Source organism: Callorhinchus milii, unplaced genomic scaffold, assembly GCF_018977255.1.
Source record: "Callorhinchus milii isolate IMCB2004 unplaced genomic scaffold, IMCB_Cmil_1.0 Scaffold23, whole genome shotgun sequence".
NCBI classification, from domain to species: Eukaryota; Metazoa; Chordata; class Chondrichthyes; order Chimaeriformes; family Callorhinchidae; genus Callorhinchus; species Callorhinchus milii.
The window spans coordinates 5,884,217-5,900,771 of record NW_024704764.1 but is presented as its reverse complement, the minus strand read 5'-3'; the positions used below and the strand labels follow the sequence as shown (position 1 = coordinate 5,900,771).

Below are 16,555 nucleotides of genomic sequence, written 5' to 3'. Positions count from 1 at the left end.
GATAGTAGGTCGGAGAGGTAGGAGGAGCGAGGCCGTGAATGGCCTTGTAGGTGAGGATGAGGATCTTGAATTCGATCCTCTGGGGGATGGGGAGCCAGTGGAGGCGAGCGAGGGTGGGAGTGATGTGGTCCCGAAGCCTGGTGCGGGACAGTACACGAGCTGCAGAGTTCTGAATGACCTGCAGTGTGGAGGGAGGTGCCGGGAATGCCGGCGAGGAGAGAGTTCCCATAGTCCAGCCTTGAGGTGATAAAGGCGTGGACCAGAGTTTCAGCAGCGTGAGGGGTGAGGTAGTGCCTTAGTCTGGCGATATTCCGGAGGTGATGGAAGGCGGTGCCAGTTGTGGCGCGGATATGAGGAAAAAAGGACAGCTCAGGGTCGAACAGAACCCCGAGGTTCCTGACTGGCTTTGAGAGGTGGAGAGTGCAGCCTTGGATGCTGATGTTGTCAGCGACTGAGGTGCGGAGGCGCTGACGTGAGCCAATCAGGAGGGCCTCAGTTTTGCGCACGTTGAGCTGAAGAAAGTTGTCTCTCGTCCAGGACTCGATGTCAGACAGGCAGGTAGACAGGCAGACAACAACTTGCACTTATATAATTCCACCCAGCGTAGAGTCTCAGAACGCTTAACAGTGGTGGAGACTGACTCCGAGCCGGGGAAGGAGTGAGGGATGGGAGGTGACCGAAAGACAGTCGAAGAGGAAGGTTTTCAGGCGGGACTTGAAAAAGGGGAGAGAGGGGGCAAGGCGGAGGGATTGAGGAAGAGTGTTCCAGAGTTTCGGGGCGTAGTGGCTGAAAGTGCGACCTCCGATGGTGGGGTGAAGGGTGCGAAGGATAAGCAGGAAGTGCCGGGTGGTGGATTGGGGAGTGAGGAGGTCAGAGAGGTAGGGAAGTGCCAGAGAGCGAAGGGATTTGAACACCAGTGCGAGGATTATATAGTGCCCTTCACAGGATAGAATCCCGGAGCGCTGCACAGTTGTGGATTCTGACAACTTCTACCCACTATTCTTCCTCAATTCACTCATTACTAGACTAAACTGAAAAAACATACTTGACCCTAGTCTCTCAACTCATCCTTCAGATCATGCCTGTGAGAAACTTCTCTCTCTTTCATCTGACGTAACCTTCAATTTTCAACAGCAGAAACTCCTTGAAACTGCTTGGGATCTTCAGTTGTGGGATGGTTGAATGACATCGGATGCCAAGATATTTTCTTATTGCAAACCGTGCAAGATGCTGAAGGCTGCGAGGTTTGTTCGTTAGTCCTATAACAGACTTGTAGAAATCCTCAGATCTCTGAAAAAGAGCAAATGGAATTTTGTTTGTCGCACTCACAATATCTTGAGTCTACGGATGTTGAATTGTTAACAAAGCCCTTTTGAGTCTGACTTGGTGGTCTATCATTATGCAATGCATTTCTTAACGCCAGCCAAGAATAGATCATGAATTGATTAGTTCTTAGGATTTTTGGTGTCACTTAATAATAATAATAATCCTTAAATCTGGTATAGCGCCTTTCATGTTGGGAGGTCTCAAAGCGCTTCACAGGATATATATAATAATAATAATCCTTGCGTTTGGTGTAGCACCTTATCACGTCTTCGAGACGTCTCAAAGTGCTTCACAGAACATACTGCAAAGTGGAGTGACGTGTGTTTTTTTGTGAGTGAACACGGCAGCCAATTTGCGCACAGCATACAACCAACAACAACAAGTGACCAATTTTGGTTGGGAGATTGTTGGCCATGATAGAGGTTATCCACTAGTAGTGCTCATGTATCGCATAGTGCTTTGTACAGACCATACAGAAATCTCCCCCCACTATAGTATCATACTTGTCACATACTTGCCACACATCCGGAGGAACTGAGTCAATCCAGGAGTCACACAGAGGAACCCACTCGTAGCTATTCAAAATGGCTTCCATTGTCCGGGGACACATCGCACACAGTTTGAGCAACTGTAAAGGAAACCAAATGGTGCAAAGATACATTCCCGCAAACTGTTTATGGAATCGTAGAATATTACAGCACAGAAGGAGGCCATTTGGCCCATCCTGCCCGTGCTGGCTCTTAACAGCTAATGCTCAGCCACGCTTGAATTAATACAATATACGCAGAAGACTTGATCAAGAAACACAAGGGATGACACATTTTTGATTGTTCTGATGTTGGCTGAAAATTGGCGAAAGTAGTTAACAGTTCCCTTCCCTCACTTTGCTGCTGTATAGATCATGGTGGCCTTCAGTTACAGAGGATTGTCACCAGTTGGGCATTTGACATCCAACAAGCATAAGCCTCGACTTTGTGGATAGCAGGTACGAGCACAGCTCAGCATGAAACGCATTGCCTCTATCCTCCTGCCCACAAAGCTCGGACACACATCCCTGATTCCACCAATTGGAAGTGCAGGGTTTAAGTAACACTGAGCAACAATCTCTGCAATAATGTGACGGTTCTTGTCAAGGAGCCTACAACAGGAGAGATTGTTGGCAAAGAGGAGAACTATAGAGTCATTGGCAGAGCAATGGGTTGGAAGCCAGAGAAAATTCAGATTTGGAAGTGAGAGATGGGCCAGGGAGAATCATGCCAGAAATGTTATTTATGGAAGGGGTTACACCACAGTTCAGTACGTAAGAAACTGAAACCAAATTCCGTGGGTCAAACTGTGTGTGTACCTCAGAGGCCATTGGCACATCTCTCAGGTGAGTTTCATGAAGCTGTCAGAGTCCAGATATTCTATATTTGCCACACACCTGGTCCCCAAGAGTTCCACGATTTATCTAACAGATCTTGAAACAATTACACCCCCAATTACAGATTATTAATAATAAAATAATAATAATCCTTGCACTTGATATTGCGCCTTATCACGTCTATGAGACATCTCAAATCCAAGGTGAAAATCAATAATAATACTAGCCCTTACATTTGGTAGAGTGATTTTCACGTTGCATGGATGTCTCACAGCGTATCACAAGATACACTGTAAAGTGGAGTGACTGTGTATTTGTAGGCGAATGCAGCAGCCTATTTGTGCCCAGTGACGTCCCATGAACAGCCATGAAGTGAACAACAACAACAAAATTACATTTGTATAGTGCCTTTCACGTTGGGAGGACATCCCAAGGCACGACCAATTTTATCCAGGGGTGATTGTTGGTCAAGCATTCAACCTGTAGAAAGTTGTGGTGATCAAAATCACCTTAAAATATTTCAGTTTGGTTTCCAGTTTCAAGACAACACTGCATAAACAAAAATGAAAAACCCTTGGAATAACCAGACAGGAATTGTGAATGAAACACTTTCTTGTAAGATATTCTCTCATTTGACAAATTATCCCTGTGTTGCTCTAGGGGAGCTCCAAAAGGTCTTAATTAGTTTGCTCATTGCAGCCTTGTAAGTAGTTGAATATCACCTTGACCTACCTCCTTCTGGTCATGTCAATAATCTTGGCATATATACAATGCGAGGTGCTTGTGTGTCAGCCTAGCTCAGTAGTAGCACTGACTCTTGCCTCTGAGTCAGTAGGTTGTGAGTTCAAGACCCACATCGGGAGTTGGAATCACACAGTCTAAGCTGACACTCCAATGCAGTGCTGGGAGAGGTGTTTCATTGTAGGAGGTGCCGTCCTTCGGATTAGACATTAAACTGAGGTCTCATCTGCCTGTTCAGGTGGACATTAAAGATCCTGTGGCGCTATTCGAAAAGAGAAGGGAGTTTCTTTCTCCCAATGTCCTTGACTGACAAATCCCCCAAATAAAATTGCTCCCTCACTCCATGACTGTTTGTGGGACACTGTCTGTCGCGTTTACAAGATGCACAGTCAATCCAATTTACAGTATGTCCTGTGAGATGTCTTGAAGACGTGATAAGAAGCTGTATCGAATGGAAGGATTATTAATTACCTTAGGGTGAATCACTGCTGCTCCGTGATTCAACAGAGCCAGAACAATGAGCTCTGGGCTGTTCTCTAAGTGATCTTCGACAACCTGCAAAATGCAGTCCATGGGGCTGTAGCTGGCAGAGTTCCTGACATTCACAGAAGCTCCATGCTGCAGTAACAAATCCACGATCCTGTAATGCCCATTGCCGCAGGCGTTATGTAGAGGCGTATGATTCTTTCTCCCGGCTGTTTTCACCTCGGCTCCGCAGTCGATCAGTATTTTGCAGACCCTGAAATATCTTCCGAACGTTTCCCGGTTTTCAGCGTAAGCGCAGGCAGCATTCAGCGCGGTCTCCCCCTCTCGGTTCTTCTTGTGGTTGTACGCGCAGTAGCTCAGGTACAGGTCCACGTGCTCACATAAGCCGTGCTTTGCGGCAATGTGCAATGGGCTATTCTCTCCATCTTGGGTCAGTATATTAACCCGGGCACCGTGATCCAGTAGGAGATTGGCACATCTGAAACACAGTCACACAACACAATATGCATTTACATTCACATAGCGTCTTTCACGTCAGGAGGACCATCCGAAGGCAACTCATAGTCCAGGTTCCGCACCCGAGTTGGAAAGGGGAAAGACTATCAAAGAGGTAAGTCTTGAGACGGACCTTGAATGAGGTGAATCAACCACTATGTCCCGAAACTCTGGAACACTCTTCCTCTATCCCTCCACCTTGCTCCCTTCCTTCCCCTTCAGGTCACACCTGAAGATCATCCTCCTCCGTCAGATTTAGCATCGTGCTCCGCCACTGTCAAGCGCTCTGGGACACTACCTTGCCTGAGTGGCGCTATATAGCTGCAAGGTGTTTTTGTTGTTCATGAGGGAGTGAGTTGTAGGGATGGAATCACAGACAATTAGCTGGTCACAAATCGGGGACCAGATATTATTTCGTGACGAATCCTCTCAGATCAAGTGAGACATTCATCCTCTTGGTGACACAAATATTCTCACCCCAAATATACTGCGGATATTTTTAGATTGCTTGAAATTAATTATAGTCTCGATGGTCCAAGCAAACAATAAGAGCTTCCCGAGTGTAACACAATGTGCAGCGAAATCCCTTCAACATTTACCACTGGTTCGTTTAGTAATTTTTTTAATTACAACAACCTGATTTATGCAGCGCCTTTCATGTACATGTAGATGTACATCTATACAACTAAAAGATCAAAGGTCTGAAATACCTCCTCCTTTCAGGCTTGTCTTTGTTGAGGGCAAAGGTTGAAATCAGTGGTGTGTGTGATTCACGGTTTTCAGCATAAGCGCAGGCTCTATACTGCTCTAACAATCCTTGCATTTGACATAGCGCCTTATCATGTCTTCGAGACATCCACTGCAAGAGGATAGATACCTTGTAAGGTGTAACGGCTGTATGGTTTGTGGGCGAAATAGATTGCATGCAACACAAGCATTTACATTGAAGCATCGGTTCACTTACCGTAAGGTCTTCGGACTGGTGCACAGGTGCAGAGGAGCAAAACCTTCTTCGGAGAATGCGTTAGCGTCAGAGCCAATGCTAAGCAGAAGCAGCACGCATTCGTGGTTCCCATTGGCACAGGCTTTGTGCAAGGCAGTTGTGCCTCCGTAGGAAGCGTTGACATCAGCACCGTATCCCAGCAGGTGCTTCAAACACGCTGTGTAGCCTCTCTCTGCTGTAATGCACAACGCAGTCGTCTGCTTCTGTTTAGAGGACAGCGACCAGAGACCTACAATATAATAATAATGAAAATAATCTTTGAATTTGAAACAGCGCCTTATCACGTTGTTGAGATGTTTCAAAGCGCTTCACAGAAGACTGTAAAGTGAATTGACTGTATATTTGTGAGCGAAACGCGGCAGCCAATTGCGCACAGCAGCGTTCCACAAACAGCCGTGGATTAAGTGACCAAATTATTATTATTTTTTTCTTGATGGGATTATTATCCGCGGAACGGAGATCCACTGATCGACTAACAACTGGGTTCCTATTTACTGCAAGGTAAACAGGCGTGTGGGGTAAGGAAACTTGCCCAATGTTTCTCCCTGCCTGGGAATCGAACCCAGGCAAACAGAGTGCTCTAACCACTAAGCTACAGGACTCCACAGGGTATAATGATATAACATATAACAGCAGACCATGGGTAAAGCTTTGCTTTGTAAACGTTTGAAAGCATGCTTTGTGTTACTGACAGTGCATATAGATTAGACTAACAAGTTTTAATAATCACAAATTTTATCTCCATAATAATAATCCTTGCATTTGATACAGCGCTTCATCATGTCATTGAGATGTCTCAAAGCACTTCACAGGATATATATACTGTAATGTGAACTGACGCCATCTAAAGTGCTTTAAAGTCTATGTGGTGAAGTCTCAAACTGCTGTACCTAAGCAGAAATTGTCACTTGTGACTGCTGCAGCCTGAAAAGATTTTGTTGAATAATAATAATCCTTGTATTTGATATAGCACCTTATCATATCATTGTGATGTCTCAAAGTGCTTCACAGAATCTACTGTAAAGTGACTTGACTGTATATTTTGTGGGCAAAATGCGTCAGCCAACTGTTTGCGTGTCTTTGATTAAAAAANCGCCCCTCCACAGGATAAAGCTATACTTGAATTGTAAAAACAGTAATATTTCACATTAGTGGGATTTCAGCAATAAGGTGAAAGTTGCAGATAAAAGACAGCTTTGATAAAGCACTGTAAACACTGTAAACAATAGAAAGCTGGGTGTGAAGGGATCCTTACTATATGCCACTAACTTGTGCCATTTTTCATATTGTTTCACCTTGAATATACGTCCTCGCGACGTGAAAGCTGCTAAACAAACATAATTTTCTTGTCGTCATTGTTATTCAATACGCCTTTAAATGGACTCACCTGGACTAATGCCAATGTTTGCCGGGCCACTTCTTAACAGTCCAGTCGGCCACTTCTGGTCCGTGGGCCAGGGGTTGGCCAAAACTTAAGCTTTAAACGCTTGGCTTAATCTATTGCTGCCTTTTGTGTTTCACTTTGAAAAGTTCTTTTTAAAAGATTATCAGTGTTTCCCTGCGCTCACAGCAATGCTGTCACGTTACCTACAAGACTGGGGTCGCACATTCCAAACTCGCACGTGACATAGCAGATATGAAACGACCTCAAACCGACCTAACACTGCGCAAGAAAAGATATTCCTACCCAACTCCGACGACCAGCACAGTTCGTGACTGACGGTCTCTATAATTGCGTTGACGGACTCCTTGTTCTTAAAGATGCTTCTGATCTTGTCCAAGTCCCCACTGAACAGAGCATTGTGGACAGCAACATCTCTGCAGATTTGTGGTGGCGCCCTGGGTTCCCAGAATCTCTGGCTGACACCTCTGATCAGCCTGGTTGCAGGGTGTCTGTACAGATCTCTCCTCTGCTCCTCTATATCCAGCAGCTCCCTCTGCAACCTCAATGACCGGAGTGTGGAAGAAGTAAAAACAAACGTGTCTCTAGACATGATGGACCTTCAACGTTTGATCAGTGTTAAAGTGGAGTGAATATATTTAGCCGAGATCTGCCCTTGGGGCCAGATGAAGTTAAGGTTTAAGCCATGTGTCCACGCAATTCTTTTTTTAACGCAAACATGATCACAAGACTACAACAGCCACTGAGCTGATACAGGACTGCCGATGTGTGCAACCAGAGTATAAGCATTTCAGTGCCTTGGGACGCTCTCCCGACATGAAAGGTGCTGTGCAAATGTAATTTGTTGTTGTTTAAGCAGATATATGGCCAATTCTGCAGTGTAACTTTGTGCAGTTAGAGGAAATGAGAGCTAGCTGGGCTGCCAGTGTTCTTAAAGGGACATAACCTCACTGAATCTCAGGGATTTAAGACCAGCTGCTATTTGTAATTTACCCCAGGTTTGAACGTTCTTCAAGATTCCTCACTTGTTAAGTTAATAAGAGCAACCGAGGGAGGAGGGAGTAATTAGAGACGAGCTGAGCGTCTGCACTTTCTTCATCTGCTTCCAACCTGTTGATTACCATTACAATTTTTTTCCAGTCTTCTTTGGCATAAAAAACAACTTTATTTTAGAGCAGGGCATTGATTGATAATTTCTAACATTCGGGCTTCTGTCCAGCTATCCAACTGGTATAATGCCTTTCATGTCAAGAGGATTTCCCAATTTTAAGGATTATATATGTATAAACTTTGGGACATCGTCCCGACTTAAAGATATAAGATAAACGTAAATTTGCATTGTATTATGGTATTGCATTGTATTCAAAACTCTGCCGCCCGCATTCTCACCCGCACGAAACTCCGTTCCCCGATCACCCCAGTCCTTGCCGACTGCACTGCTGCCTATCCGAGAGGATCGATTTCAAGATCCTCACCCTTGTATTCAGGTCCCTGCACTCCTCTGCACCTCCCGACCTCTCTGACCTCCTCTCTCCTCAAAACAGTACCCGTTGCATTTGCTTCTCCAGGTCTGGCCTCCTCCTTGTACCCCGAGTCCTCCGCTCCACCCTCGGCGGCCGTGCCTTCAGCCACTATGCCCCGAGGCTTTAGAACTCCCTTCCTCACTACTTTCACCTCACTCCCTCCCTTCCCATTTTCAGGTCTCAGCTGAAGACCTTTCTTTTCAACCCCGCCTTTGGTCACCTTCCCCACCCTTCCCCCTGGCTCAGTCCTGGGATCCGTTGCTGTGAAGCTGAGACGCCGTCCGGCGTGAAGGGCACTATATGAATCCAAGTTGTTGTTATTATGCCACATCACCAAAATAGCAACTTACGACATTGTCGAAATGTCTCAAAGCTCTTCACCGTGTTTTCCAGATCACCCACAGTCCGTACCCATCCGTAATGTATGTAATTGCAAATGGGAAGCTGCAATCAGAGACTTGCATTTGATTTACGAAGGTTGCATTTTCATCCGAGTTGCGATTGATTCGCAAACCGCAGACTGGCCATGTCGCTGGACACTGTCCTCAGCATGATATATCGTCCGTCAGTGTGAAGTTTATCCCGCTTTTAAACAAACTCCAAAAATGACTGAAAAATATACAGAAACTCAGTGAGCAGTTGTAAAAGAATGAAACGTGGGTGATCATTTGAAGGATTTACCATAACTAACTGGGCATCGAGTCAGTCCCACTGTCAACACAGACTTATTATCTGGACTGCACGCAGGATTGAGACAAGAAAAGGCCAATAATTGAGGCATGCTTCATTGCACACAGCGCTAATATTCTGTGAAAGCAGCCTTTAAAAGTAAAAGCCTTTAATGACAATGTTCCAGCTTTCTCCAATAATGTCTATGCAGGGAGCACACTGCTTGTTGGAATGGTTAAGGACAGCTGACATGAGTCAACGCTGGGTTGGGTTTCCTCAGCTGGTGGCTCTTGTGAATTCGGACCAAAGAATCTCCTAATAGCATGGTCATGTGAGCTTGTACTAACAGCTTGAAAACCCAGTGTGCCCATTACGGCTCTGTGCCAGTCAGATCCCGGAGTATTGAAGATTATCATTTTTCAGGATAACTATTGCTGAAATTTATTCCCATTGTATCTAAATAACCATTTTTAAATCGAGTTTAATCTAACAGGAACAATCAATGTCACCCTTGGAAAATGGGATGGAAGATTTTTTGCAGCAAAATGCAATCATGACACAGGAGCTAATTGTTAGGCAAAGATTCCTCCAGGAATCTCCAGGAATTTCTGTTCCTACAGGAATCTTCTAAATAACAACAACTTACACTTATATAGCGCCCTCCACGCAGGACAGCGTCTCAGTGCGCTTAAAAACAATCTAATATCGAAGCCAGCACAATAATAATAATCCTTGCATTGGGTATAGTGCCTTTCATGTCAGGAGGAAGTCTTAAGGCACTTCACAGTAAAGAGGTATAACTGTGTGTTCTATGGACAACGCAACAGCCAATTTAGAAACATAGAAATCTGCAGTTGGATGGAATCCATTCGGCACATTACCAGCTCACAGAGTGATTTGCGCATGGCCAGTGTCCTGCAAATAGCCAAGAAGTGAGTGACCAATTTTATTTGGGGGATTGTTGGTCAGGACATCAGGGAAAATCCTGGCAGCCCAGAATAGGCCGACAAGATTCGTTTGTATAGTGGCACCTTCAACAATACAATGCTCTCCCCAGTCGTGCACTGGAGTATCAGATTACAACAACAAAATTAAATTTGTATAGCACCTTTCATGTCATGAGAACATACCAAGGCGCCTACCATACCAAGGCACTACCTTCTCATGTCCAATGGCTCAATATAGTGTATAAGTTGGGGAACAAACTCAAAGCCAGAACATCCAAGGTGGTGATGTCTGGGTTACTCCCGGTGCCTCAGGCAACGGGGCACCATAATGAAAGGATCTTAGATATGAACGATTGGCTGGAAAAATGGTCCAGAAAAGAAGGTTTCCGTTTTGTGGACAATTGGGACCACTACTGGGGGAGGTGGGATCATTACCTTGCAGATGGGCGGCACTTAAGCAAGGCAGGGGTGAGCTTCCTGGCCAAGAGATTATCGAATGCTGGGGAGGGGGCTAATTTAAACTAGTGACGAGGGGGGATGGATATCCCAAAATAAACAATAGATTAGGGAGTAGAGGAAAAAGACAAGTGGGAAATATAGACAATTTCCTCAAATGTATGTACCTAAATGCACGTAGCTCAGGGAATAAGGTTGATGAGCTGCAGGTTCAACTGGCCATAGGGGGTTATGATGTGGTGGCAGTAACCGAGACATGGCTCAAGCCAGGACAGGAATGGGAGATAAATATTCCAGGATATAATGTGTTCAGGAAGGATAGAGAAGGAAGAAAAGGAGGAGTGGTGGCAATATTAGTTAAGGATACAATTGTAGCTGTAGAAAGGGACGAGACTCTAGAGGGCCCGACAACAGAATCCATCTGGTTAGAGGTCAGAAATAGGAAAGGAGTGGTTACACTGATAGGGGTTTACTATAGACCACCAGATGGCGGGAAGGAGATAGAGGAGCAGATCTGCAACCAGATCACGGATAGATGTAGGGCGAACAGAGATGTCATAATGGGGGATTTCAATTATCCCAATATAGACTGGCAAAATAGCAGCCCTAAGGGCAAGGCAGGAGAAAGATTCATCAACTGTGGACAGGAAAATTTTCTTGAGCAGTATCTCCAGTCCTACAAGGAAGGAAGCATTGCTGGATCTTGTCCTACGGAATGAAGTAGGTCAGGTTGAACAAGTTTCTGTAGGGGAGCATCAAGGTAACAGTGACCATAATATTATTAGATTTAGATTACTCATGAAGAAGGACAAAGTACAGTCAAGGGTGAAAATGCTTGACTGGAAAAGACCTAATTTTGATGGGCAAAAGAGGGACCTAGAGTTGGTGGACTGGCAAGTAAGAATGGCAGGTAAAACGACTCATGAGCAATGGGAAATCTTCAAAGATACGATAGCTCAGGGTCTAAATAGATATATTCCCACAAAAGGGAAATGTGCGAGAACCAAGCCTGCTTGGATGACCAGGGATATTCTGTCTAGGATGAAAAAGAAGAAGACGGCTTACGACAATTGGCGGATGCAAGACACTGAGGATAGCAAAGCGCATTATAGAGAATGCAGGAGTGATCTTAAAAGAGTGATAAGACAGGCTAAAAGATCGCATGAGAAGAGGTTAGCGGGTAACATAAAGGGGAATCCTAAAATATTTTACAAGCACATAAAAGAAAAAAGGTTAGTTAAAGGTAAGGTGGGGCCAATCAAAGACAATGACAGCCATCTTGTTGTGGAGGCAGAGGGCGTGGCTGATGTACTGAACGAGTACTTTGCATCTGTCTTCACAACGGAAACGGAAGCCCCAAATGCCACAGTATTGGATGACAGGGTAGAGGACATAGATCAGATTACTATAGACAGAGAGGAAGTTCTGAAAAGATTGACTGGGCTCAAAATTGATAAGTCACCAGAACCAGATGGGTTTCACCCAAAGTTGCGGTGGGAGATACGGGTTCAAATAGCGGAGGCTTTGGCCATTATATTTCAATCGTCATTGGACACAGGAGTGGTGCCAAGAGACTGGAGAGTGGCTAATGTTACCCCACTCTACAAAAAGGGACAGAAAGATAAGCCCGGAAATTACAGGCCAGTCAGCCTAACTTCGGTAATAGGAAAACTACTGGAGACCGTAATGCGGGACAGAATAAATCTCTACTTAGAGGAACATGAGGTAATTAGAGACAGCCAACATGGATTTGTTAAAGGCAAATCTTGCCTAAGAAATCTAATAGAATTTTTTGAAGAGGTGACTGCGAGGGTTGATGAGGGAAATGTGGTGGACGTTATTTACATGGATTTCAAAAAGGCTTTTGACATAGTACCGCATAAGAGATCAATAAAAAAATTAGAGGCCCACGGTATTAAGGGGACAGTGGCAGTTTGGATTCAGAACTGGCTGAGTGACAGAATGCAGAGGGTGGTGGTTAATGGGTGTTTCTCAAAATGGAAGGAGGTGTGCAGCGGTGTCCCCCAGGGATCGGTATTGGGACCACTGCTCTTTCTAATATATATTAATGATCTGGACTTGGGCATAGAGAGCACTATTTCCAAGTTTGCAGATGATACAAAATTAGGTAAGGTAGTAAATAGTGAGGAGGACTGTAACCAACTGCAGGCAGACATACACAGAATGGTGGAATGGGCTGATATGTGGCAGATGGATTTCAATGTGGATAAGTGTGAGGTGTTACACTGGTAGGAAGAATGATAGGCAATATCGACTTGGTAGCTCAATCTTAAGGGGGGTGAACGTACAGAGAGATCTGGGTGTTCAAGTAAGCGAATCATTAAAGGTAGCGGGGCAGGTAGATAAGGTAGTAAAAAAGGCATTTGGTGTACTGAGCTTTATTAGTAGGGGCATAGAGTATAAGAGTAGGGAGGTTATGGTTAATCTATACAAAACACTGGTTAGGCCTCAGCTGGAGTACTGCGTCCAGTTCTGGGCACCTTACTTCAGGAAGGACATTAAGGCACTGGAAAGGGTGCAGAGGAGATTCACGAGAATGATACCAGGAATGGGGAACCTTAGCTATGAGGACAGGCTGGAGAAGTTAGGACTTTTCCCATTAGAGCAGAGAAGGTTACACGGGGACCTGATAGAGGTCTTCAAGATCATGAAAGGTTTTGACAGGCGAGATAGGGAAAAGCTGTTTCCGCTGGTAGGTGTGTCTGTGACCCGTGGTCACAGTCTTAAGATATCTACCAAAAGAAGCAGAGGGGAGGTTAGAAGAAATTTTTTCACTCAGCGAGTTGTTCGAATTTGGAATGATCTGCCCGAAAGGGCAGTGAAGTCCGATTCGATAACAGCATTTAAGAGAGAACTGGATAGGTATCTGGGGAAGAAGGATTTGCAGGGTTATGGGGAGAAAGCTGGTGAGTGGGGTTAGTGAAAGTGACTTGCTCTGTCAAAGAGCCGGCACAGACTCGATGGGCCGAATGGCCTCCTTCTGTGCTGTAACATTCTATGAATAACCCTCGCATTTGATGCAGCGCCTTTCACATCAGGAGGACATCTCTTAAGCACTTCACAGGATATACTGTAAATTGTAGTGACTGTAAATTGTAGTGACTGTATTTTGTAGGCGAACAGGACAGTCGTTTTTCACACAGCAAATGTCCCACACACAGCCGTGAAGTGAACAGTCTTATTTTATTTGAGGGATTGTTGGCCAGGACACCAGGAGAAACTCTTTTCGAACAGTGCTGTAGGATCTTTAACATCCATCTGAACAGGCAAACAGTTTGACATTTCATCCAAAGGAGGGACCTCCAACAATGTAGTGGTTTCTCTTTTTGCACCTCCCACCCCTGCATTGAAATTAATTTTACATCATGAGAGAAAGGACACAGATTCCAAAACATCCTTGAGTTGTAGGAACAAAAGAAAAGGTTGTGCAGAGCAGCAACAGGCAGAGAATATAGTTGTGCTGTCAGATACTCATCCAATATTTGTGATGCCCTTCAAGCTGCAGTGAACACATTTTGATTTTTGAATACATTTGAATAAAACTGCAGTCTAAGACACTCTTTCAAATCCATGCAAACATGTGCTGTGTTTGTTGTAATTTGCATTATTGAAGCATTCACAAGTTGGGTTTCTATGTTGATAAAGGGTACAAGGTATTATTGAATCAAAGGTTGCCCTTTGGACTCTTAGTTACCTGTACGATATTTAAGTGTAATGGAGATGTTTTGCTTCGTTGAGGTTGGACAGATAATGAGGCCAAGGGCTTAAAAGGGAACCTCTAACAACACACCGAGATCTGTAATCTCGTACAGTATTTAATTCTGGATATTTATGCTTTTTGTTTCCCTGCATCTAGAGTCTGTCTCCACAGGAGAGAGCAGTCTACAAGGAATACACTGCAAGCGTAAGTCATTCAGCCACATTTTGCCAAACCACAATTCTCTCTTCGTAAATCTAGCTAGATCTACAGTTCTAGCCAGGCTCCACTGGCTCCCTATTGCCGAACGGATCGATATCAAGATCCTTACAATCATTTTAAAATCCCTTCATGCCCTGACACATCCCTACGTCTCAGACCTGCGTAGCCCCCAACCCGACCTGCTTAGCCGCTGCTCAATTGGCTCCAGCATGTCCCTCGTGCTCTCCATTCACCAGAATAAAATGCAGGGGTATTGGCCTTGAGTGGGGGGATACAGGTAAATGAGAGTGATGAAGGATTTCTGTTTCAAAGCAGAGACAGTGGGTCAAATGCCCTCCTTCTGTGTTGGCAAGTTCCACGATGTCTTCTGCCTTCAGTGTTTCGCCACGCAATCACATAAAATGTCCTCACTAACGCCGTGGCAAGACCAGTTATTTTACATTGTTGTGTGACCCATTGCTTGTGGGCAGGATGAATCCACCTGAAGTTCTCCCTATTAAGGTCTACTACTGTCTCATATATATTGGGGGTTGGGGAAGGGTCTTGTGATTGATTGGTGCTGGTAGCTTGTGCTCTGGGACCAGAGACTGAATCTTTACTCTATTATCGTTGGCAGAAACGCAAGAGCACCACAAAGCCCCAGGCTCCGAATCCCAAAGTGAAAGTCACGTTGCAAACACAGAATGCGACGGTAAGTACCCCTTGGGCTTGCCACTCATTGCAGTACCGAGCAGGTTGAGATACAAACATATCTGAGCATGCCTAGTCACTCCTTTGCTCTGAGATCTTCTAGGAGTTGAGGTTTCAGAAGCTGCCTGACATACAGGAGGTTAACTCTGGAAAATATTATTTACATTGCAAGTCACTATTTACAGTGGTTGTGTTCGAGGGCCTTCACATCTATATCATACCTGCGTTGGTAGTTAGGTAGGGTAGTAAATAGTGAAGAAGATTGTGACGGACTGCAGGCAGACATACACAGAATGGTGGAATGGGCTGACATGTGGCAGATGGATTTCAATGTAGATAAGTGCAAAGTGATACACCTGAGTTCAATTCCAGGCAGAGGGCGAAACCTTGGGCAAGTTTCCTTACTCCACACGCCTAATAATCCCTCCAAAACCAAAAACAATAATAAATTGGTCACTTTCAATCTACGACTGTTTGTGGGACATTGCTGTGCGCAATTGGCTGCCGCGTTCGCCCACAAATATACAGTCAATTCACTTTACAGTGTGTGTTCTGTGAAGCGCTTTGGGATGTCCTCCCGACGTGAAAAGCGCTATATCAAATGCAAGGATTATTATTATTATTATGTAAGAAAAACGATAGGAGGCAATATCGACTTGGTAGCTCAATCTTAAGGGGGGTGAACGTACAGAGAGATCTGGGTGTTCAAGTAAGTGATTCATTGAAGGTGGCAGAGCAGGTAGATAAGGCAATAAAAAGGGCATTTGGTGTACTGAGCTTCATTAGTAGGGGCATAGAGTATAAGAGTAGGGAGCTTATGCTTAATCTGTACAAAACACTGGTTAGGCCTCAGCTGGAGTACTGCGTCCAGTTCTGGGCACCTTACCTCAGGAAGGATATTAAGGCACTGGAAAGGGTGCAGAGGAGATTCACGAGAATGATACCAGGAATGGGGAACCTTAGCTATGAGGACAGGCTGGAGAAGTTAGGACTTTTCCCATTAGAGCCGAGAAGGTTACGCGGGGACCTGATAGAGGTCTTCAAGATCATGAAAGGTTTTGACAGGCTAGATAGGGAAAAGCTGTTTCCACTGGTAGGTGTGTCTGACTCGTGGTCACAGTTTTAAGATATCTACCAAAAGAAGCAGAGGGGAGGTTAGAAGAAATTTTTTCACTCAGCGAGTTGTTAGAATTTGGAATGATCTGCCCGAAAGGGCAGTGAAGTCCGATTCGATAACAACATTTAAGAGAGAACTGGATAGGTATCTGGGGAAGACAGGTTTGCAGGGTTATGGGGAGAAAGCTGGTGAGTGGGGTTAATAAAAGTCAGTTGCTCTGTCAAAGAGCCGGCACAGACTCGATGGGCCGAATGGCCTCCTTCTGTGCCGTAACATTCTATGATTCTATATTCAAACAAACTTTTTTCCGCCAAATGTTTTTGTAAAAAAAGTAAATTGATCTTTATTTGGTCCATCAGTTTATAAACACGAAATTCAGGAACCGATTCCCAAACCT

At 44.7% G+C, this 16,555-nt stretch overlaps 1 protein-coding gene across 1 annotated transcript; it reads right to left on the bottom strand.

Annotated features, from left to right (window-relative positions):
- Positions 1–931: 931 nt before the first annotated feature.
- On the bottom strand, positions 932–7,521 carry asb16 (ankyrin repeat and SOCS box containing 16). The gene is made up of 5 exons (XM_007901535.2): positions 7,102–7,521; positions 5,376–5,643; positions 3,902–4,394; positions 1,841–1,954; positions 932–1,290 (listed from the first exon to the last, which is right to left on the bottom strand). Exons 1-5 carry the CDS (start codon positions 7,406–7,408, stop codon positions 1,105–1,107), a joined length of 1,368 nt encoding a protein of 455 aa, XP_007899726.1. The 5' UTR covers positions 7,409–7,521; the 3' UTR covers positions 932–1,104.
- Positions 7,522–16,555: the final 9,034 nt, after the last annotated feature.